The sequence below is a fragment of the Chrysoperla carnea genome, chromosome 3, assembly GCF_905475395.1.
Source record: "Chrysoperla carnea chromosome 3, inChrCarn1.1, whole genome shotgun sequence".
In the NCBI taxonomy this organism is placed as follows: Eukaryota; Metazoa; Arthropoda; class Insecta; order Neuroptera; family Chrysopidae; genus Chrysoperla; species Chrysoperla carnea.
In genome coordinates this window covers 41,264,196-41,287,982 of record NC_058339.1, presented here as the reverse complement: position 1 = coordinate 41,287,982, position 23,787 = coordinate 41,264,196, and the positions used below count along the sequence as shown (strand labels likewise).

At 29.0% G+C, this 23,787-nt stretch overlaps 1 protein-coding gene across 1 annotated transcript in view; it reads right to left on the bottom strand.

Moving 5' to 3' along the window:
- Window positions 1-23,312, bottom strand: part of LOC123295293 (ecdysone-induced protein 78C) — a 54,202-nt gene extending 30,890 nt beyond the window's left edge. Inside the window, exon 1 of the mRNA XM_044876585.1 lies at window positions 22,973-23,312. Within this exon, the coding sequence (XP_044732520.1) occupies window positions 22,973-23,312 (340 nt within the window). The remainder of the gene's footprint in view (window positions 1-22,972) is intronic.
- Between the last annotated feature and the right edge of the window lie 475 nt (window positions 23,313-23,787).

Here is a 23,787-nt window from a genome sequence, read left to right as displayed (position 1 = left end):
CTGACAGTTTTTTAGATACCTGAACAACAATAATAAAATTATTAATAACAGTTTTCATTAAAAAAATATATTAAATAATATTATTTTTATTGAAACAAGATATGCAAATGGTTATTCAATATCCAAAAAACTATATGTAAGAACAAGAGTAAATATAGCCACAACAGAAACACAGAATCCAGTTTTAAAAAACTGGCTTTTAAAAAAATGTGTATAATCTTTGATAGAATGGTAATTATAGGTAAAGTAAATATAATGTCCAAAACTGTACTACCAAAAAATATTATTATACAATTTTGTTGTCAGTTTTTTTTGGCTGTCATTTGAATAACAACATTTCATATTCAAGGGCATTCCCAAAAAATATTTTTTAACTTGGTATTGTGAATTGTTTTGTATATATATATTCGTTCTATAATAACCTTATTGAAAGTTCTTTGAATGATGATGAACATCTGCTGATCAAAACTAAGTATAAGAAGAAAAAGATTTTTTGATTAGATATTCTTTAAAATATGGATAATGTATTTAAGTAGCAATTTATCATCATTGATTTAATTTGCATATTAGTGTACATGTTACCGTCAATGTAAATAACAAACGATACTTTAGAATCGTTAGATATGCAAAACATTCGGGCAATGTTTGAAATTTTATTTATTTCATACATTACCTACAGTCTCAAAAAAAAAAAATACTGATTACATTACCGTTCAGGCTTCTAATATGTCTTCTTTATATCCTTGTGGTTAATACATTACATTAAAAAATTAACGTTTCTCGGTAATATAGCGTTATTTTTCACGGGACTCGGAAATTTTTAATTGCACCTCAATTCGTTCTTTAGTATAGTAGTGTGTTTCTTAACCAATGCTCAGAAAACTTCAATTTTTAAGTTGTAGGTCAATGAATACCTCGTTTTATTAAAGGCTGTGCGCAATAAGTTTTCATTAGTTCGATTATCTTTCTGTAAGAATATCTTTAATTGAAGTTCTGATCACATTGGACCTCCGGTGGAAGCTCCCCGATATCATAAGTGACGATCTTCCACCAGGCCTCGAACAGGTCCGAGAATCCCTATTAAAGGCACAGGAGCGCATGGAACGATTCCATAACGCCAAATGTTCACCAGAACACCCATTCGTAGAAAGCCAGATCGTGCTCCAAAAAGTTCATGGAGGCCCCCAATTCGACGAGGCCAGTTAATTTATTTCCCGGTGATTGGCCCTAAGAAAAAATCTTCCGATTTACTATACCGTTGTCATGCGACCTCGGAGATCTAGAAGCTAAGGTGAGATACAGAGCTCACATCGAGTACCTGAAATATCGTTCTTAAATTTGAAGCTTTGAAGTGTAATCAAAAGTTTATTAGGTTATATAATATAGGTTATTGAGGGTAAACACAAAAGCCGCAAGAGGATTTTGCCTTATTGGAATGTGGAGTCATTCTTCATTTATCATGTTGGTAAATTAGTTATTCCAGAACAAACCAGAATATATTAACTTGATGGATGAAAAATTGAATTGAATTTTAATAATTATGAGTTAAGTTCAATTTTTGTTTTATTTTGCAATTTGCTTTAAGAAAAATGTATGATATATCAGAGTACACCGATTTCTTGCTTTCGCATCAGCGAGGGCAAAAATGTGTAGCTTATTTAAAATTTTCTTCTTTTTCTCAACAGTTATGAAATTAAGTTGACTTTTACTTGACCTTGAAAGCCAACGTCAAATCAAAGGATATTGGCAGATTTTCCTTTAGAACCAAAGTTTGCTGCAGTTGTACTTCTTAACCCCAAGTATGTATATTTAGATTCCTAGTTTGTCAAGATAACTCATCTTAAAGCCGATATATTGTGTAATATACTTATATTTAAAATTGGTTTTATAAAATATAACAGCTATATACAAAAGGTGTTTTATATCAAAATTTGAAAATTAAAATAACTAAATAAGTTATGCCATAAAATATAAATTTGGTGGGAGCGGTGGGAAATTGTATAAAAAAATTTCAATCAGGATATATTCACAAAAATATTCATTAAAAACCGTGAAATCAATTTTATTTTTTTAAAAATAAAATTCAATTGTATAATTTTTAAGTACGACAGAAAATTTCAAAAAGATACAATCACACATAACATTAGTGAATCAACGAAATTACCGGACGTGTTGTTCATAATAATGACAAAACTGGTTTTTTTTTTACAATAACACAAGGAGTACCTAAACCAATATACTTGAATAACATCGCGCATCACATACACTCAGTATTTCTCAAACAATATTATACAAAGCAAAATATACACTTTGTTATATTATTATTATATCATCTTTGAAAACTATTCAATTGTAATTGAATAGCTTTGTATAAAAAATATAAAAAAAGAAAATTAACACATGTAAATATAATTGACAGCCTTTATAATTAATTTAAATATCAAATTTCTATTAATTAATTAAATATAATCAATCATTTTCTTTTTTTAATACTTTTTTATTAGATAGGGCAAGATTACCTAGTCCTAGAGTTATATGTTCCTTGAATTTTCTGTAGTTTCTCGATATATATTCTCATTTACTGAACAACATTTTTTATTGAAATTAGGATATTTTATTTTTATGATAATGCAGGTAGGCTGGACATTGAGGACGAAGAGAGTTTTGCTCGTGATCTGAAGTCCTTTAAATGTTGTTGTCATAATGTAAAGGGAGTGTGAGGAGAATCTTTTCGGTAATGGTGGATAAAATCCCTGATGCGGGAATGGAGTGAAAGTAAAAATCTGCTCGTTATATACAATATGTCCGGTCTTTTTCCAATATAACTTACGTCACCTAAGAAATTGAAGTAAGCGGGTGAGAAAACAGGGTGAAGGAGATACAATTTATGGACATCTGTTAATAATAATGTAAGTAATTTTAAGTTTGGAGTTTTTATTAAATAATGTATACATTATGCAATATATTATGTAATAAACAAGTTCTTACTAGTCGTATATTATAAACTTTTCTAATATTATAAACTCTGTCTGTTTGTCTGTGTGTTACGCAATCATGCCTAAACTAATGAACCGATTTATATGAAATTTAGTACAGACAAACAGAGTTATTTTATAATATTAGTAATGACCAGTAAGGATTTTTTATTACATAATATATTGCCTAATGTTTACATTATTTAATAAAAACTCCAAACTTAACGTTACTTGCATTATTATTTACAGATGTCCACAAATTGTATCTCCTTCATCCTGTTTTGAAATGTCAAAACGAAAAATATAATTTTTTTTTTACTTGTTAGGCAAGACCTAGTCATCCGCCCACTTCCATTCTCACTTCTTAGGTGACATAAATTATATTGGAAAAAGGCCAGACATATTACATAAGTTGCCCAGATTTTCACTATCATCTCTCCAACGGTGATTTTATCCAACATTATCGCTCCTTCCCACCGTAACCTTCCAACCCGCAACAGTGATTTTATTCGCCATTACCGAAAAAGGTCCCTCCCCTTTACATAATGACAACAAAATTGGAAGGACTACAGATCACGAGCAAAAATCGTGTCTAATCTCTTAATAAGCTAAAAGTAAAAGCTTTTCGCGAAAAAAGTGACAAAATTTTATTCTTCTATTTGTGTATTTACAAGTTGACAGTTGCAAAAAAATTTCAGATTTAAGCATAAGAAACCGATTTTAGGATCCTTTCTGGCCTTTGTAGACATATGCTCAACTGAATAAGCATATATACAATCTGTGTAAATGTGAAAGCTTCTGTTTCAAACGACATTATTACTTAGGATGGCCTGAAATGTCATCCAGGAATGTTCTAAACTTAATTAAAATTGTAATGCTTATTTGAGCACTTTTGAAATCAAATACGGTACAACAGATCAAACTTAATGATGAGCACCAAGACCAAAATAATGTTAATTTGACTGTCTTTATCTTACACACTTAGACTTCAGCTTTGCTCTCAAGACATTGGTCTTGGTTCTGCTGTAATTAACTGCTTCTGTCTAGCATACTTGGTGTTTTGCTCTTGCACGTATTTATGATCAAACAAGACCAAGATCAATAAGTAGGCCGATAGTCAAATACAGTATAGATTTTGGTCTTGGTATTAGCATCGCTCATTACTAATATCCTCCAAGACTTACTCCTAACTCAAACTTAATCTATTACGATCTACTATCAGTTGATAAAATAAAAATACTAATGCAAGAAACCCAACCCGTGGCAAAAATTTGGAAGGTTTGGTTTCTTGGTATATAAACAAAAAACAATGAGAATAATTTTGAGCTGTCCTTTTCTTGGTGATTCCATAGTTAAAAAACGTACAGCATTAAAAACCAATTTGAAATTCAATATGGTTACATTAATTATTCTTATCTAAATTTAATACTAAAAAAAATTTGGGAATTCAATCACGTCGTTTTGACAATACCTCCGTCAACAAAATAAAAAATTTTATGATCACATTTGATTATTTTTTGATTGAGAGACACTGTTTGGCTTGTTTTTTTATTTATAATAATATATTTTTATACACATAGGTATACATTTATACTCAGAGGATATATGTTTATAGCCAAAGGCAAAATAATTCTCTTGGTTGGGTTCAATGAACTTTTGGTTGGTGAACACACCAATGAACCAATGATTATATTATTGCTGTACGTACGTAATATTATGTATGTATGTACATTGTAATACTACAAGTAAAGTATGTATGAATCTACGAAATAAAGCAGAATTTTAATATTGCTTACAAAGTTACAAGATAGGTTTAGGTGTAAAACTTACGTACAGTTTTTTGGAACCGCAGTCGAATCAGGATAAGCATAGGATTAAGGAACCGCAATAGCTTTTTACTTATGGCGCGTTTCTACTAAACCAGTTTCTCACTTATACAGATATGGGAGTGGTTTTTCTCACTTATAAAGTTTTTAGACAAAAACAATTTTTAGCTAGTTCCACGAAATTGGAACTGTTAACGACTGTTACTTATAGAAGCACAGGCAAGTAACAGTCTCACTTATAATAGAGATCCAGGAAGAAAACAATTAAAGGGACCTTCTCTTACAGAGGATGATTTTCTCATTTATATTGATTTTAGATTTAGAAGGTAAAAATAACGGGACCTGGCAATTATACTCACTTGTAGAGTTTTCTTACATATACCGGTCCCACTTATCTAGGTTTAACTGTAATAATAAGAAATTATTATCATGTTATGATGTCGCTTCTGAGGGGACGATCAGAACCATGGTGACATCAAACCACTAACCCCCTATTAAAATTAATCATAATTTTGACCCCTAATAAAACTATTATAATAAAATCGTTCCACGCAGCTAAGGAAGTTTTCAATTCAAAAACAGATGCAAAAATCATTTTATGATGCAATAATTATTTCATCTGTTCTACACTTTGAAAATTAAAATTACTTACGTACACGACGTTTTGCTAAGCAAATAAAAGATTTTTGTATTTGTTTTTTTCCTTATCTTCACGTTAGAATGAAAAAGAGCTTAGCAAAACTTCGTAAAAAATGCGACTTAGTAGCGACCTTGCAAAAATTTTTGACTCGTAGCAACTAATTCTAAAAAATGTACGCTATCTTTATACCTAGCACGTACTTTATTCATACATATTAAATACCCTTGCGATATTATCAATAATAATACGATACATCAAATTAATAATTTTTTTGTGTTATTTTTTTTCATATTTTGCAATTAAAATGAAATTGAGACCTGAACAAAGAACAAAGGTCCTGGAAGTTGAGTAGCATCATTATGTACAATTGAATGCAAAACTTACTCCATTGAAATTAGCAAACATAAGATAAACATAGATACAAAACAAAACAAAATTCAGATAATTTTAATTTAAAATTATAAAGGATTTTTGTTAAATATTCATTCAATCAATATTAAAAATGAATTTAAAGCTCTCTTGGGATCAGACGTGGAAAGTGATGGTTTTCAAGTTTCAATATCATAAAGCCCAGGTTTTTAGGGATACCAGGTTGTAATAAAATTACACTAGTTTACAAAATAAAATAATCATGTCATATCGTTTTATTTAGTGGCAATAACTAAATGCAAATATTTATTCGTTTCATTTTGATTAAATCAAAGAATGAAGTTATCATCATATTTTATTTTCAGACCTTAAAACTTTGTCAAAACTTTAAATATTACTAGCTTAACTTTTAAGCATTTATACTTCATTTTTCCTATCCTTTCTGAAGCATTATCATAGCTTTTAAGAATTTATATTTCATTTTTTCTTTTACATTTCTGATGAATACTGCGACCAGGCCATGTTACGTGATTATCATTGCTCTATTTAAAGGGACACCAAGGACAATTGCTGGACTATTTTAAGAGACACAAGTAAATACAAGAAAGAAGCTAAGGCGTTTCAACGTGTTAGAATTTTTTCATATTTTTTTTTTTGAAACTCAGTGTGCCTCAATTGGTAAGACAAAGAGACATTTGGCAAATTAAAAAAGACATAAGAGATTAATTTAAAGACATATTTTATCTAAATCGGTGAGAGAAAAATTTGAAAACCCGTGTGCTTCACTCTATTTATTATTCGTAGAGTAAAATATTTCGTTCTTCAGTGTAAATTGAACTTTAAAAATAACTTATATGAGATTTTGGGAAAATACTTTTAAAAACTAATTATTGTGTAATTTAGTTAACAAGCAATTTGTTTTTGTATATAAGATATTTTCACGTATATCAAGGCTAAACGCAAAATTAAAAAAAGTATTTTATTATTTTTTTGTATTTAATACCTTTGTCAAGTTATTTCGTTTGTCGCTTTATGTTCCTAAGATCACGAACCTATTGAGATAACAATCAAAAATTGTGATCACATTTGTGTAGTTCATTTATTGGGGATATATTTAAATTGGTATACAAAATAAATAATAATAATTATTAATTTCATATATCTACGCTTGTAAAAATTAGAAAAACGTAATTTTCAATCAATAAATACGCAACTTTCTTGATAATTTTAATGAAAATAAGAAATAGGAAAGATAAAACAACCATTTAAAATATTTTATGAAAAATTATCTTTACAGGAAACTTTTCGCCATGTTTTTAATTGGTAAAGTAATAATAATAAAATAATTTTCAATTCCGTACACAATGAAGGAATTATTTTCATCGACTCCCAATCTACAATATAAACTCAAACAATTCCTTAATACATATACAAGAACAGCGCTTCGAATTCTATATCAGTAAAAAAGAATTGCTACTTGCCTGGATCCCGTCACATGAAGGAATTGGAGGTAATGAAAGAGCAGATGCTCTCGCAAAAGAAGCAACACTTTTACCAATACATTCAGATACGAAAGTACCACCAAAGTTAATAAAATAACTAATAAACATTCAGAAGAATATTGGAATAAATGTTGATTGGCTGCAAGGTCATCTGGAATTAATAATTGTAGTGACAATATTTGGCAGATAGCTCCTTATATGTCCACAAGAGAACTCCAATGCTTAGTATCAATATTACGAATTGAACATATGAGGTTTACACACTAACTAACATCTCTTTGAAAAGACACCTCCACCATCATGTCAGTTCTGCCACAGAGAAATGGCATCGGCCACATACTGGTTACTAGAAATCACCCAATACCTTGCATCAATGTTTAAATAACGTGTAATATGTTAAGTGTTGGTGTTTCTCAAGTTAACGAAGTTAATCGATGAATTTGATAAAAAATCTTATTCGTTATAAATTCTCGTTTTGAAGACGGATCTAAGATAACACCTTTTTGGTGGCGAACTCTTCAATTTTTAATAAATTAAATCTATGATATACTTGGGCCATCCGGTTAGGTCTAAAGATTTTTCCTAATCCAATAATTTCTATGTACATGCAAGGAATCTTTGTTGATTCTTTCTAAGAAGAAAAAATTAGAATACACGCAAAACATACAAGTAACTAATAAAAAACATCAATATAATACATATATCCCAAAAAAAACCTGTTGAAAATGTAATACTTTTTGTAAATTTAGTAACAAAAGTATATGATATACTTTAAGCGTATTTTCCTTCGATTATGTTTTAAACAAAAATTGTTAGTTTTTTTAGCAGATTCAACTAATTTAAAGTGTTATTCTATCTGTTACCGTTTAGAATCTAAATTGACTATTAAAGCAACCCGAAGAACTAGGTCCAATCGGATGTCAGAACATAATGCCCCCATTAAACTCTGCAATTTTTGATTGGTTAACTACAAAACGGGCTGTTAGCCATTATAGATTTAAAGGACTCACCCTGTATAGATAATAAAATATGTTTGTTAAATAATAATGTGAAATCAATCAATCAAAAAGAAATCTTTCTGAAGTAAATTCTGTTCTAAGCTCACTATAAAAAATTCAGACCAAAATTCTAAAAGTTTATGATGTTAAAGCCCATACACGACCGTTTATTGTACGTTTTAGAAAGCAAAGGCAAAATTCTAACTATTTGTTCGACCTAATGCCATTTTTTAAGGGAAACAATTTTTTACTTCTTTTTATTCTTTTACGGCTTTAGTAAACGAAATTAAACGAAAAAATTGCATTCGATTGGATAGGAATTGAAGAATTAAAGTTTTTTTTTTTAATGTAATGGGGTCGATTTTGAAAATCTCCAGTTTTACATATTTCTGCGGTTTTAACGCCGTAATATCCGAATCAAACCTTTTCAATGTGATGTCTTTGTGTGTGTGTGTGTGTGTGTGTATGTATGTGCGTATGTTTGAGAACTGAACGAGTTTCAGCAGAATTAGTTGAGCCCTTTTTTAATGGTAATAAAAAAACTGGAAAAAACTGAATAAACAGAATCTGAAAAGTGGATAAAACACATCATTTATTATTATCTATTGAGATAATGATCGTTCCTGCATAAGCTGCAGTACATGTTCGAAGAATAATCTATGAAGGCTAACAAGACCTTTTTTTAATGTTTTTCCCCCTCTGGGAAGTTAGTCGTGTGGACTACAGGGGTCGCACTCACACGACTTCAGTACCAAAGCGACTATGTACTGCCAATTTTTTTGTTTGTTTAGGAGAGAAATACTTTGAAATGACAATATGTCTGCATTACACATCGGATCAACAATGAAGTTACATAAGAGTATTTAGTGAGAAATAAATTATGTAAATATTGAAAATGAATACTTACTACACATATTATGATGATCACCATCATCATTTCACACAACGTGACTGCAAAACGTTGATCCGAAGAAGCAATTATTAAATGAATAAAATTAAGTAAGTTTAAAAAAAAATGCTAAATATCAAACGCGTGATTCTTCAATAAACTTAACAACAATTATGAATTTTAACTATCTATTAATAATAATCTATTCAATATTAGAATATTTAAACATTGCATTCTTGTATTTATGAATTTTTTAAAATTAGCTTGCAAATTTCTCTATCTTAGGTTAGGTTAGGTTATATTGGCTATTCACGAAGGACACACTTAGGCTATAGAGCCCATTGTGATGCCATATATGTGCTCCTCAATTTCAGAGACCGAATGCACCTCCTTCATGCATATACCATGCACTACACCAGCCCATCACAACTATTAATTAAATTAATTTTGTTGCGACGGCGATAATCAAATCCGCTACCCTAAGCATATCGCTGACTCAGCTAATAGGGTGATTCTGTATCTTAAGTGAAATACAAAATTATCTGAAAGGGTTTCTTCAAAAAGAAGGAAAGTTCTAGGATTGATTAAATGTATTTTTTTATGTTTGTTTTACCGATTTCTTCGCCAATTGTGAACCGATTTTGAAGTTTTTGGTTGTTTTATAGGGCAAACTGTCGAGTTGGTGCCATAATTGTTTTATCAAAATCGGTACAGCAGTTTTTAAGATGTCCGTAATATGATTAAAATAAAGTACAAAAAAAAACATATTTTGCAAAAAAAAAAATGAATAAATTCCTTGTCAGTAACTACGCTTTGAAGTCGACGTTTACCATATCCTTAGCTAAAAAAATCGATTCATTGGCGTCGTTCAAATTACCCATTTTTAACTGGATTTAGAACTTAAAATAATTTCTTACTTTTCTATGCATTTCTTCTGCGACAGTTTTATTTTTTGTAAAAATGTTTATTTTGTACGTTTTAGTAGGTTTAGTAGGTTTTGCTTCGTACGTAATAAACACGATCACTTATAGAGGTATTACACCATATCTTCCAAAAACTACTAAACCGATATTGACGAAATTTTCAACACTCTTTACAAAATAATGTACGTGTTTTACCATTCTAAGTGTTATAACTATAACATTATTTGTGAATCACATGTAATTACACTTAGATTGGTTTAAGTTTTGCGTTAATTTTTGACTATATATCGGTATTAATTTTATTAAATAGTGGTAATGAGAAAGTTCTTAATTTTGACATGATTATAAAGCATAAACCTAAGTTTTTTATGTAAGTGGTAAAGCACTTTGTGACTATAAACCTACATTTATTACTTTTAACCACCATGTAAAAAGGGTTGTTTTTAATAATTAATTTTTCGTAAACCGTTCAGAGAATCGACTTGGAATTTAAACAGAAGACGTTTATTTCGATATTCATTGACACACAAAATGTCAAAGGAATTCCTTAATTTTTGTTAACACTATCGTTTTGGTATCGAAACGCCTTAATATTACCTTGATTTATTTAAGTGTCATTCATTTTAAACATTCAAATATTATAAGTGATTTCTTAATCCATCGTATTATACCTACGTTAACGTATCGTTCGTACTGTAGCCGACTGGCAGACATTAAACATGCACATTGTTATTATGTATTGCCTCTTCGTATTTAATCGATTTAAATATATTTTATCGAATAAATATATTTTACTGGTGTTATAAATCATTGATATTATATGAGTGAGGTTCAAGGCAACACAATAAATACATTAATGTTTATATTATTGTGTAAATTATATGTATTTTATGATCTGTAAAGTTTATTCCGCGACAGTGTTTCATCTATTTGGTATTTTATTTGAAAAATTAAACTTTTATAAACGTATAAACCAGGCATGGGCAAACATGGCATGTAAGACAGCTACAACTTATGCAGTGACAACCAAAAATTCGAGTAAGACAGAAAGACAACATTTTTTTCTACGTATCTCATTACTGGAAGAGAAACTGAAATAGGTAGAAGAGTCGTATACCCGTCTCGCTTCCTGTTCCATGAGCTATGTGGTCTTGGATAAAGATACACACAATAAAGTTTATGGCACACAATAAAATTATAACAATGGTGACTTCGATATAAAATAGCTCGCCCTGTTTTATGATCAGTAAAGTTTATTCCACGACAGTGTTTGATCTATTTGTGACATCAGGACAAAAGCCTATAAAGAAAATGGCAAGATTAGATTAAAATAGGAAATGTAAATAGGAATGATTTACTTCGAATTCAAAAAAATCTCTATTCATCGCGTGGGAAATTGTGAAATATTTACAAATGAAACTGTCACCATAAATCACTGACAACAAATCTCTGATATTTTTTATACTTTCTTTTTCCATTTGAATTAATTTCAAGTTTCGCTATTTTTGTTTCATATATGATTGCTATTTTTATACCAATAATTATATTTTTATCTGTTATTAATTATTATTTATAGAAAAACAACTTGTTAGAATATAAATTTAGTAATAAAAATTGACGAAAAATAAATAATTACTTGAGTTAGTTGCTGGTGTTATTCATAAAGTTGAATGAACTTAGAAATTTCTATTTTCTGTATAATTTATAACTGTCAATCATTTTATGAATAATTATGTTTCAAAAAATTTGCAATTAAGTATTGTTTGTTTTCAAAACAAATTTTTGTGCTAATTGAAATAAAAGACATAAGAAGAGATAGATATTTTGAGAGTAATATTTAACAGATATTTTGTTCGTGGCATCAATATTTTAAGCGTCACAAATTTGGGACTAAACTTAGTATACCTTGATATATATTTCATATATACATGGTATAAAAATTCGAAAGACTTACGAAGGCAAAAAATTATGCGAAATTCCGAAACTTACGAACTTGCGAAAAAGTTTTCGACCGGTAATTTTAAATCGGACTATAAATAACTAACAATTGGTTAATTTTCATAGAAAGGCTGTCCTCTCTTGGGTACTCCCTGGCATTTCTTCTAAAAATGCTTTTTTGTTCACAGTGCTCACACTATAAATACGTAAATAATTAAACTAAAACAAATTAAAATTTTGATTACAGAATCCGTAATAATGTGGTTAATAAGTAGTGAATTTATAAAAGTTAATATGTTTGCATATTTCATTTACACTTTTTAAAATACGCACACGTATTAAAAGTACATCTTCTTCGCTTGTAAAGTATAAGTATGTAATATACATATGCAAAAACGAATGGAATGTGTGTAGTTTGACAAGAAAACTTGTTTCGTATACATACTAAATACATACTATTCCAATATTATGAAGAAAAAAAATTATACTCAATAAATTATAACTTATCTTTAATTTATCGTTACGAAGTTGTATACGTATTACGTATGCTTATGCGAAACAGGAATCGTTACCACCTGCACGCAGTATACAAATCTTCTTTTCATTTGGTTGTGCTTTCAAGTACATACTTAAACATTTTATAATATAGTTTGAAAATTTTAATTGAAATATGGAGTAAAATATCAGGAATAATTAAACATATTTTCAAATTTTAGAAATAGGAAAAGGTGTAGTATCTAAAGTCAAAATTTACATTTTTAAATATCAAGTAAGAAATTATTTAGGAAAGTTTTTACTACAGATCCTGTGAGGGGTGGATAAACGTATGTTCGTTTTGGAAAAGTGCCGAGAATTACAAAGTTTTAATCCACTTTAAAGCCCGAAAACAAACTGGAGAGACCCAGGAAAACGATTAACAAAAATATGAAAAAAATAAAGTTCGAAAACTAAAAACCCGACAATTACAAAATCGCGCTCTTAAAAGTATGAAAACAAGAAAATATTTAATCTGTTTAATCTTAGAGGCCCTCCGACTGTAATGACGGTTTTACTTATCATAACAATTTCAGATTAAAATATTTTCTTGTTTTCATACTTTTAAAAGCGCGATTCTGTAACTGTCGGGGTTTTAGTGTTCGAACTTTATGTGTGTCAGACTTTTAATTACTTATATTAAAACCTGAACATTTTATTCGTTCGAGAAAATTTTCTATGATTTTTCGCAAGTTTCAGAAACGTATTTCGGCTATAACCAAGCGAATGTTTGCTTTTAGGTGTTCAAACTAATGCTTACAGTTTGCTCGAGCTTTTGCACGATTATGCAAATTATTCGTTTACTAAGGCAATTAAATTGGCCATAATTATCTCGTAAAAGTCTATACACATCGTTCTTACAGAATTTCTAGAGAATAAATGAACAAGTTTAGCATTGAGTGTTAGTTAAACAATTAGTATCGTAAATAGAATATTTCGAACAGACATTTGACGTTTGAAACAAACAAAAACTATTCACAGCATTCAAATTTACAGAAGTGCAAACATATGAAACTAAAATTGGTGGAAGGAACGGGAAAACATTTTCATTCGATGAACATGATCGCTAATTTATAAGTATTTAACTTAAATAAATTGTAGTTTTAGAAACTAGAAAACACGTTTTATTGAAATGTGAAGATTTTGTAAAAGCGGTCTGTTTGGTTTTTAAATATATCTAAGGCCAATTTGAATCCCAATTGAAGATCCGAGCATTTTTGTTATTAAACTCGATTTAGACAAAGCCTATAATTCTTTATACACACTCTCATGTACACATACGATTCACTAAATTACTACTTTTACTGAACCTTTAATAGTAATTTGTAACGCTTAATAAACTTGATATGATATTCTTCAGTTAATAAAAGTTTCATACAAAAATTATTTAAGTTCGTTTTTAAAAGATTTATTAGACATAAAAATTACATATATTATTTTATTTCTGCCTAAATCAAAATGAACAAACAAAACTTTATGAATGTTATTTAAATAAATTATAACAACAGATTTCTCTTAAATAGATCGTAAGTCCATAATAAAGTAAATCTTCTAATTCTATTATTCTTTTTGTCTGCCATTTGGAGGACTGATGAAGGTAAGTTTTACATTATAGAAAAATGAATTTTTAGATGTGATTCGTCTGACGAATTTATGATGTTTTCGATTTTCGAAAATCAAATACAATGCGTGCAAACAAATTGTAAAGGATCTATATCGAAGAGTTGATTGACAAGATGATTTTATTTTTTTCAGTTTCACTTCATTTTTCAATCATTTCATGGGTTGACGAAGAATTTTATTTTTTAACCCCCGTACTAAAAAAGGGGTGTTATAAGTTTGACCGCTACGTGTGTGTATCAGTGTCAGTTAATTTTTTTGATTTCATTTGAAAGCTAATTTAACGGAGAGTGTTCAAGTGCGAGCTTAGATTTCCGTACCCGAAAAAACTAAAAAATTGGCGATGATCTTCAAATCAATTCAGTTTGGAAAGGCATGACATATATATATATACTATGGAGATGAATGGTCAAATAAACCTGGCTCAATTCATTTCGAAAAGTGAAATGGTAAAATAATTAGAATAATTAAAATAATTTCAATTAAAATATTTCCAAAACTTTATCCCAAAAATCTGATGTCCTTGACCATCACTTCGATATTGATTTAAGTTTAATAATTTAAGTGTTATAAGTTTAAAGGGTTTATCTGTGTGTCTGTGTGTTTCGCAGTGGCATCATAGTCCCTAAACGGCTAAACCGACTAGATTGAGAATATTTTATAGCTAAGTTTCCAAAAATCGGTTTACAAGGAATAAATCGCATTTGTCGGGGGTTCTTTAAATTTTGTAAATTTCACTTGTTTAACATATACGAACAAAATGATCAAAATCACGACAATCGAAAAATTCGAACTCATTTATCTCATAAGAGCTCATTTATCTTTATCGACAAACTAAACTTTGTCAGTTGTCTAATTGACAGACTAAAATAATCATAGAAATTTCGTTTTATTATGGGCTCACGGCCTAATAGAATAACATGTGAATTGATTATATGAAAGTAAGAGGTTGTAGACCTTATTAAGAAACTTTTAATTATAATAACTTTTTATCAGTTTATTTTATACATACATAAGTTAAGTATAGTAACAAGTTAATTCATTGATTCATTCACTTAAGTGTTTCTTCTTAGGTATATCAACTATACAAATGAACATCACCTTGAAGTAATTCAAGGACTCTACAAACACCACGAAATACGCATAACAAATTAACAAATATCTCTATTATTATTATTGAACATTAATATTAGTATAGGATACGGTTGCGAATGCATCAGAAAAATTTTCATTTTTCACTTCAAAAGCATTGGTTCCCAAGGTTAGGTTAGGTTGGAATATATTGGCTGTCCACGAAGGACAAACTTAGGCCCTTGAGTCCACTGTGATACCATATATGTGTTTTACCACCTTTTCGCTGATAATTTCATTTATCAGCTCCTCAATTTCAGAAGCTGAGTGCACCTCCTTTATGCATATACCATTCACTACATTAGCCCATCACAATTATTAATTAAATTAATTTTGTTGCGATAGCGGGAATCGAACCCGCTATCCTGAGCTTACCGCGGACGGAATTGGTTACACCTAACCCAAACTTGGCATGGTAATTTATCTAGCAAAACTTCCAAATTGGAGATTCAGAGGATGAAGACACGCAAAGAAGGCTGGCTTAAGTAAGTCCGTCTCCTCATGGCAAGAGCTTTGCAGTGACAGAGAAGATGATACATTGTCTCCTCTCCCTCACCACTATGAAAGCTCCTGCAGCAGCCATGATAAACTGTCAGGCTCAAGCGTTCAGCATGCTTGCCGCCCAACCAGTATAACTGGCTAACATAAAAATAAATAAGATCAATAAATAATCTTAACATGTAGCTTCACTTTTCAATAATCATTTTTTAGTAAATTTTGGAAGAAATTTTGGACATCAATATGGAAGATGTAAAAGAAATATTTTGATAGATTGAACTCGCGTTCCACTATTTCCTGTACTATATATATTAAAATTCTAAAATTTTCAAGGTGACTAAAAAGTTCATCGTTCAGTGTTTAAATCGTGGGTGTTTCACCAAAAAATTAACTAAAAAAAGTTTTTTTTTGAATTTTTCGACAATAAATTTTTGACGTTAATAATAATCTCTTTGGTACTTAGTAAAATAATTCAAGGTTATTTCATAGACGAAAATGATTATTATTTAAAGATGTATACTTAATTCTTATTCTGTCAAATATGAGTTATAATACAATAAAGATTGTTAATATGTCTATTGTATGAATTTTTTTACGTATAAAACATTTTAAATAGACCCTCAATTTTAAAATTGTTAAATAGTCATAGAATAAATTATGTTCTATAAAAAAACAATCTAGAGGCGATTATTTATAGACGGGCAGCTTTCTGAAATAATTTTGGTATTCATCGAACCACGTAGGTACCTATGACCTTCAGAATTTTTATTTTTGGGCAGGTATATTGATGTACCAAATTAGTAATTTGACCTAATTTCATCGAAATTTGAATGACCGAGGTTACGGGATGGCGTATACTTGATTAAGCACTAGCAATTGTTTTTATTTTTGCATTTAAAAATTCACTTTAAAAACTTACAAGTACTTAAAAACAAGTACAAAACTTACAAAATTTAAAAAACCCCCAAACTAATTTTTCAGGTACGGAACTCTAAACTCGCACTTGAAACATATATAAGAACACTCTCCATTAAATTACTTTTTTCCTTAAAGCATTTTTGAAGAAACCAAAAAAATTAAAATCGGTTCATCCGTTTAAGCGCTACGATGCCACAGACAGACTCACACACACATAGCGGTCAAACTTATAACACAACTTTTTTTAGATCGGGGGTTAAAAATACACTTTATTAACCATTTGGACTAAAAATTATAAAATAATTTTTATGATAATAAGTAAAATCAATTAATTCAATGTTAAAAAATGTTGGATATCTGTTACGTCGACCAATTATAAAACTGCATGTAGAAAGCATTCCAGTTTTTGACAGTGAATTTTTACCTTTTTTTACTGTCGTTAAAATTATTTGTATTAATAATCCATATGTCAATCAAGTGCATTTTCTTAAATTTTTAGCTCTTAATGTACAATTTGAATATATTAGCCCTTTGCATTTTAATTTTTAGATTTTATAGAAATAACAATCACTTTAAAGATTTTTATTGATACTCATTAAATACTATAAATTTAATAAACCAATGAATGACTTATAATTAGTTCACGAAATGGAATATGATTATAAGTCATTTATGAGTAAATAAAATAAAAACATTAATTAACATTCTAATCATTTTTTTACTAAATTATAATTATAATATTTATATCGACACGGAATATTTGTGTAATATAAAACGCAACCATTGATAGTGTGACTTTATCAAATTGCATTTATATTAAAAAAAAACTAATATATTAGAATTAAGGACGTTCCTTTGACACCTTGGTTTGCTATGTGCGTTCATAGGGAAACAGATAATAAATAAATAAATATATATTAGGTGTAAATAAACTCAGCTCTCAGAGAGTTATAGTTAGAGTTGCCCTTGAATTCCATTATCAAGATTATCTTATACCTAACTTGTCGCAACATGTTCCGGAGTAAAATTGGACATAAGAATTTGAAGACCTTAAAAAAACCCCAAAAATAAAGTAAATTAAAAAATTCGCAGGGCAAGAGCTGCGTCAGCTAAGCCAATTGCCTAAGAGATTGAAAAAATTACACAATTTAAAAAAAATCGAATATTACATTTTTAATTTTTCATGAATTTTTATTTCGAAAAAATTCAAAATTTTGTACCTTGTTCATCCCCCCGCCATTTGTTTATCGGTCGATTTTTCTCATTAACAAACTTGACTTTTCAAATACCAAAACCCTTCATATGAACATTTGAAGAAAGTTTTCCAAACTTCCACCATCAGTACAAAAGCAATAGCTCTATTTCTTTCGGCATTTCGCTAAAAATCATTTTTAAAGGTCTTGAAGTTGATTATATAAACGCTTGTTTAAGTAGTTTGTACTTTAATATATAAAATATTACGTTAAAATATTAATTATTATTCTCTCATTACACATCTAAATAATATCTTTACTCTTCTGTTCTTGTCATAGTTGAATAGAACATGTGTTGTATTTTTGTCCATTCAAAAATATTATTTAAAATTCAGAACATTGTCTACAAAAATAACTTTTCCATTGATTTATTCAGTGTTTACCTAAACAAAATATAATTTAAATATTTAACATTATGTTTAAGACGAATCAACAACCTCAAATGATCATGAATTATTATTATTTCATTATTATTATTACTTAAGTATATCAGTTTATTTACTTGTAGATGCCTAAGATAGACCGCAAAGATAGTCTGAAGTTGAAAAGTCAATCAATTTTATTAAAAAATTCACTCTTTCTTTGCTTCAACATAGTTAGTTCCAAGCAATACATTTCATACACGAACTTTATATTTGTCAATTTTCTACCAATTATCCGCGAGAGAATGATATTTTTAAATGATATAGTTGAAACTTCGTTAGTGCCTTCCTCTTGGCGAGGAGGACCTACCTACCAAACTTTCTCTCTAGCGCAGCTTTTTCAAATGAGCTTGATCGAAATATTCTGAATGCAATGCCGAATTTTTTCTTGATGAATACTTACTTATAGTTTTGACGCATTTACAAGATAATTTAATAAGAAACTCGAAAAATATTTTGTCCAAAGACTTCACCGATGAGCTTGTCTATCACCTTGAACATGCCGTATTTATGCATTTTTGTATATACATATATAATTTGTTCAATACATATATAATTCACTTTTTCTGAATTGTTTAACAATTATAAGTGTTATCAAGTGGTCATAGTGTCCGACAAGTCTCCTGCTGCGTTTGTTCAGACTGATAGCAAAAATATACCGTTACCATGCTCATTTGAAAACGTAGCAGTTTCGGAAAAATTGATAGAGAGAAAGTTTGGTTTCAAGTAAATATTGATCATTTAACAAAACACTTACTGTCCCGTGGACTACAAGATTGGACTTTAAAACACAATTGACTTTTTCTGTCTATTATGTCGATATTCTATGATATTTTAATTTGATCAAATTCTTAAGAAAAAAGAAAAAGGTTTACTACCAAACTATAGCTCAAGCGAATTTTCATTTGAATGACCAAATGTGATTGGAGAGACTATAAAGTTGTAATTCTGCTTCCTAGTTTATATAATTTATTTATACATTGAAATTGTATAGGTATGTAAAAACCAGTAAAAATTTTTTTAGAATGATTGGATGATGTCTGTTGATGTTTCTCGATGTATACAATACCCATAATAATAATAATAGTAATAATAATCAATAAAACGCTGAATGAATTAATTTGCATTATTTTATATAAATAAACTCTCATTCAATTTATATACGTTCATAGAAATAAAAATATTTTATCATTATTTTATATAACTGTTTTTATTTGATACATTACCGGAATACTAAAATTATTATACAACATGATTACTGTAAAAATATAATCAAATTTGAAAAAAATATCAACTTATATCAATAATATTTTTATATTAAAAAATTTTTTCTTCTATAGAAACTATTAGACGTACCTGGCGGCTTTACTTTGAGATGATTGAATTACGGATATTCTTTTTATTTTATTTATTTTTTTCTTATTTTCAAACGACAACAAGACAACAAGAGTATGAAAGTAATGTAATTGGAAAACTTAAGATGATTAAATTTCAATAAAAAATATATTTCTCTATTGACTTCGTGCAAACGTTGCAAGTAGTAATTGTGATTCATCAAAATATAGTTTAATCTATGTAATCTAACCTACTAGAATATATTGCTAATGAAGGATTTGATTGGTCACCGAGATCGTGTGATTTAAGACCATTGAACTTTTTTCTTTGGGCTTCAACCAAAATTCAAGCACTCGTTACAGCACATATTAGAGCTTGTTATCCGCGAAATTCAACCGCAATTATGCGAAAATGAAAAATTTCATCAGAAGAATGGCCATGTGCAAGAAGTGCGGTGGCGGATATTTGGCAGATATTCTGCTCCTAGCTTCTAGTTCGCACTTTGGATTTAATTAAATTATCAGCTCTTTTTACAAAAATATTGGGATTTTTTATTACCCGACTGACAAGGAATGGTTATGTTTTTTGCTTGAATTATGTATGTTTTGTATGTGTTATGTATGTATATACATATAGTATGTATGTACATTATATATATTTGTAAATTTCTTTATTACCTCGTATCTTCCGACTTGACGGATTTCGACATTTAAGGTATCAATATAATCATCTTAAAACCCTCCTCCGGTAGATTTCGCGCGTAAAAGTAATACGTTAAGAAAAAAAAAACCCAACCTATCGAGTAGGGTATCAAAATAAAGGAAATTAAAAGGAGATTACAAAAATATATATCAGTTAAATATTCAAATTTAATTAGGAATAATAAATTGGTTTAAAAAGATTTAATATAGTATTATAAGATGGTCAAAAACTCGACTGCGTTAAATAAAATCTGAAGAGAAAGAAACAAGTCCAGAAGATTTGAGACGGTCTAGATTTTTTAATCATTCACAATTTACGTAATTTATGTCTATTAATAAGGTAAAACCAATACCTATTAAGAATGGTGGTTATTCAAGCTTAGTCATCTCGGAAACCATGAGCTTTATTTTAAATTTTTCATAATATAAAGAAATTACCTATAAGGGGGATTTAAGCGACGAAACCTTCTAACTATACAATCTACTTGTAATTATAAGACATATTGTTATCGCACTGATTATATTCTCAAAAACTTCATGAATAGTCAGTTTATACAAGTGATTTTTTAGATTCCACCCTTAAGAATATTTTGCAAATGGATTGGAAAATCGTAAAATGGAAAAATTGATCCAATAGTCAAGTTTGTTTATCTGATCCAACAGGACTGATCTAATTTGTTTTTTAAGAGGAGCTACTATATTTTCTGTAACAGATTCTTGTTCTTAGCCACAAAAAGGAAACTTTTCTTAACATCAATTTTAAAGACCCAATTTTAGGTATTTGTACAAGCTTACTCCAAGAAAATTTTTAATGAACAAATTCTCAAAACTATTTTACAACAAAAGTCGCTTTTTTGAAGGAAAGAGCAAATAGTTTCATTAAAAAAAACAAAGATGATCCTGTTGATCATGACGACATTCGAAAAGAATGTAAAACAACCTATTTTCATTTCCCTCAAAAAGGAGCTGATTGATGATGTTTCAATTTGTTTTCGAAATATAATGGTGGAAACGTTTTTTAAAAATCAGACTGTTATATATTCAATTAAAACATTTTTTAGTTATCTAAGTACAATTATATATAAACATCTCCAGAGAAAAACAAAGTTCCATTTAATTTTCTTTAAAAGTTAAACTTTTATTTTATATTCTCTAGAAATAAGATTTAACATTTCCAAAGGGAGTAATATAAATTAGTCGCCCTATTATCTCAGTTGGTTAAGGCGTAACCAATTCCGTCCGCGGTATGTTTAGGGTAGCGGGTTCGCAAAAAAATTAATTTAATTAAAAGTTGTGATGGGTTGGTGTAGTGCATGGTAAATGCATGAAGGAGGTGCACTGAGCCTCTGAAATTGAGGAGCTGATAAATGAAACTATAAGCGGAAAGATGAAAAAACACATATATGTCATCACAATGGGCTCTATAGCCTAAGTGTGTCCACTAATTTTTTTATGATAATATTTTATAATATCAGAACAATTTTAACAAAAATGTAAGTAATTTAAATATAAATAAATATCATTAAAAAATTAGTGGAATATTGCAAATTTTCCACAAAATATTGCCCGACATAACTAAGGAAAAATATACTTTTGGAAATACTTTCAACAATTTAATTTCATACTATAACAATGATAAACATTCACCATAAAAATTTGTAACGAGTAATATACACATATAGCTAGCCAAGTTTCTTTAATTCACTGGTCATTCGTTTATCGAGAGTATGTAAAATTCGAATGTTGAGACCAGAGTTACAGTTTTGGATTTCGAATAAAATTTAGACGCAACGATATGTGGGTAAGATATTCTTATCTCATTCGGTCTGACAAAAACACAATTTAATACTATATAAATCTGACTTTTCTAGCTAGTATGAAAAAGGACCTTCATTTAAATCAAAAAAATTTCAGGAAAAACATAGGTATGTTTACTTTTTTTAGAAATTTCAACCGCCAAAAAGTGAAAAACATGATAAGTCTATACACATATAATATTTCTTATTAGTTGTTTGTTTATCCTTCATAATCAAAATGATCAATGTAATTTTGAACACCAAGTTAGCTGGTGGTCCCTATAATGACACAAACTACTTTTTATCTCTGGAATATATCTAACCCATCAGAAAATTTTTTTAACTACATAAAGATTGTATATTGTCACGTCAATAGGCTTTTTCCCGACGCTTCCACCTTTACTCAATACATTTTATATACCTCCACCATTATATCGATAGTATTTATTTGTTTTAAAGTAGTGTTTTCAATTATTTCAAACATTTTTTTTTCTAATTTTGTTAAATATCGGATATATACAAGGATTTGTTTTTTTTATAAAGCATATAAATTAAAACAAAAGTAAAGTAATATAAACTGAGTTTGACTCAAAGCAAGGATTGGCAACGAGAAGAAAAGATCTGTCAGTATTTCTACGTGAGCTTAAGTAAAAGCTAATAAGATATAATTATAGATCTTAATCATAATTATAAATAATTATTACCTTGCTTAATCCCAATTTGGGATGTAGAAGAACTAGCACCAGGTTGCAAGAGTAAAGCACTTGCAGGACCACCTGGTGATGATACAGACGATGATGAACTCCCACCAGGTGTTAAATGTAAATGCTGTAACTGTTGTGGTGGTGGTGAACTAGCCGATGCAGAACCAACCGATCCAGGATCGCTAAATCCTTGTGTGCTACTATCTTCTGTTGGTTGATCAAAAAAACTCAAATTAAATTCTGAGCCAGCATCAAATGATACTTCTGGTGTAATTTTATCCGGGGATGGTGCACTACCAAGATTCCCACTTAACGTTTGATCAATTTTAAATACGTCCATGATGTATCACGACAATATCACGATTGTCTTGTATTTTTGAGTTTATTACGTACACATTATTATCAACACAAAACATTTATTATATCAAATACCAAAAAACAATTCACCCAAAAATAATATTATTAAAAAGAAAAAAACACTTAATTATCGTAACCAAAGCTCACATTAAATACAAATATTCAATAAACACTCTATATAAAAAACAAAATAATAATATGTATAAAAAAGTTATGTAAACTTTTTAACTTTCTTTTCCAAACCGAAAATATATTTATAAAAAAAAGCACTTAAGTTCTAAAATTATTTTTTTATTTAAAATGTAAATAATTCTAATTACTTTTCGTAAATGAACACACAGGTAAATTTATTCAAACAACATTTCTTTTTTCTATAGTATGTATTCTACCATAATTTACAATTAGAAGAAATCTCTTGTTTCTCAAGTTCAAAAAACTCATATAGAACAAACTTCAGT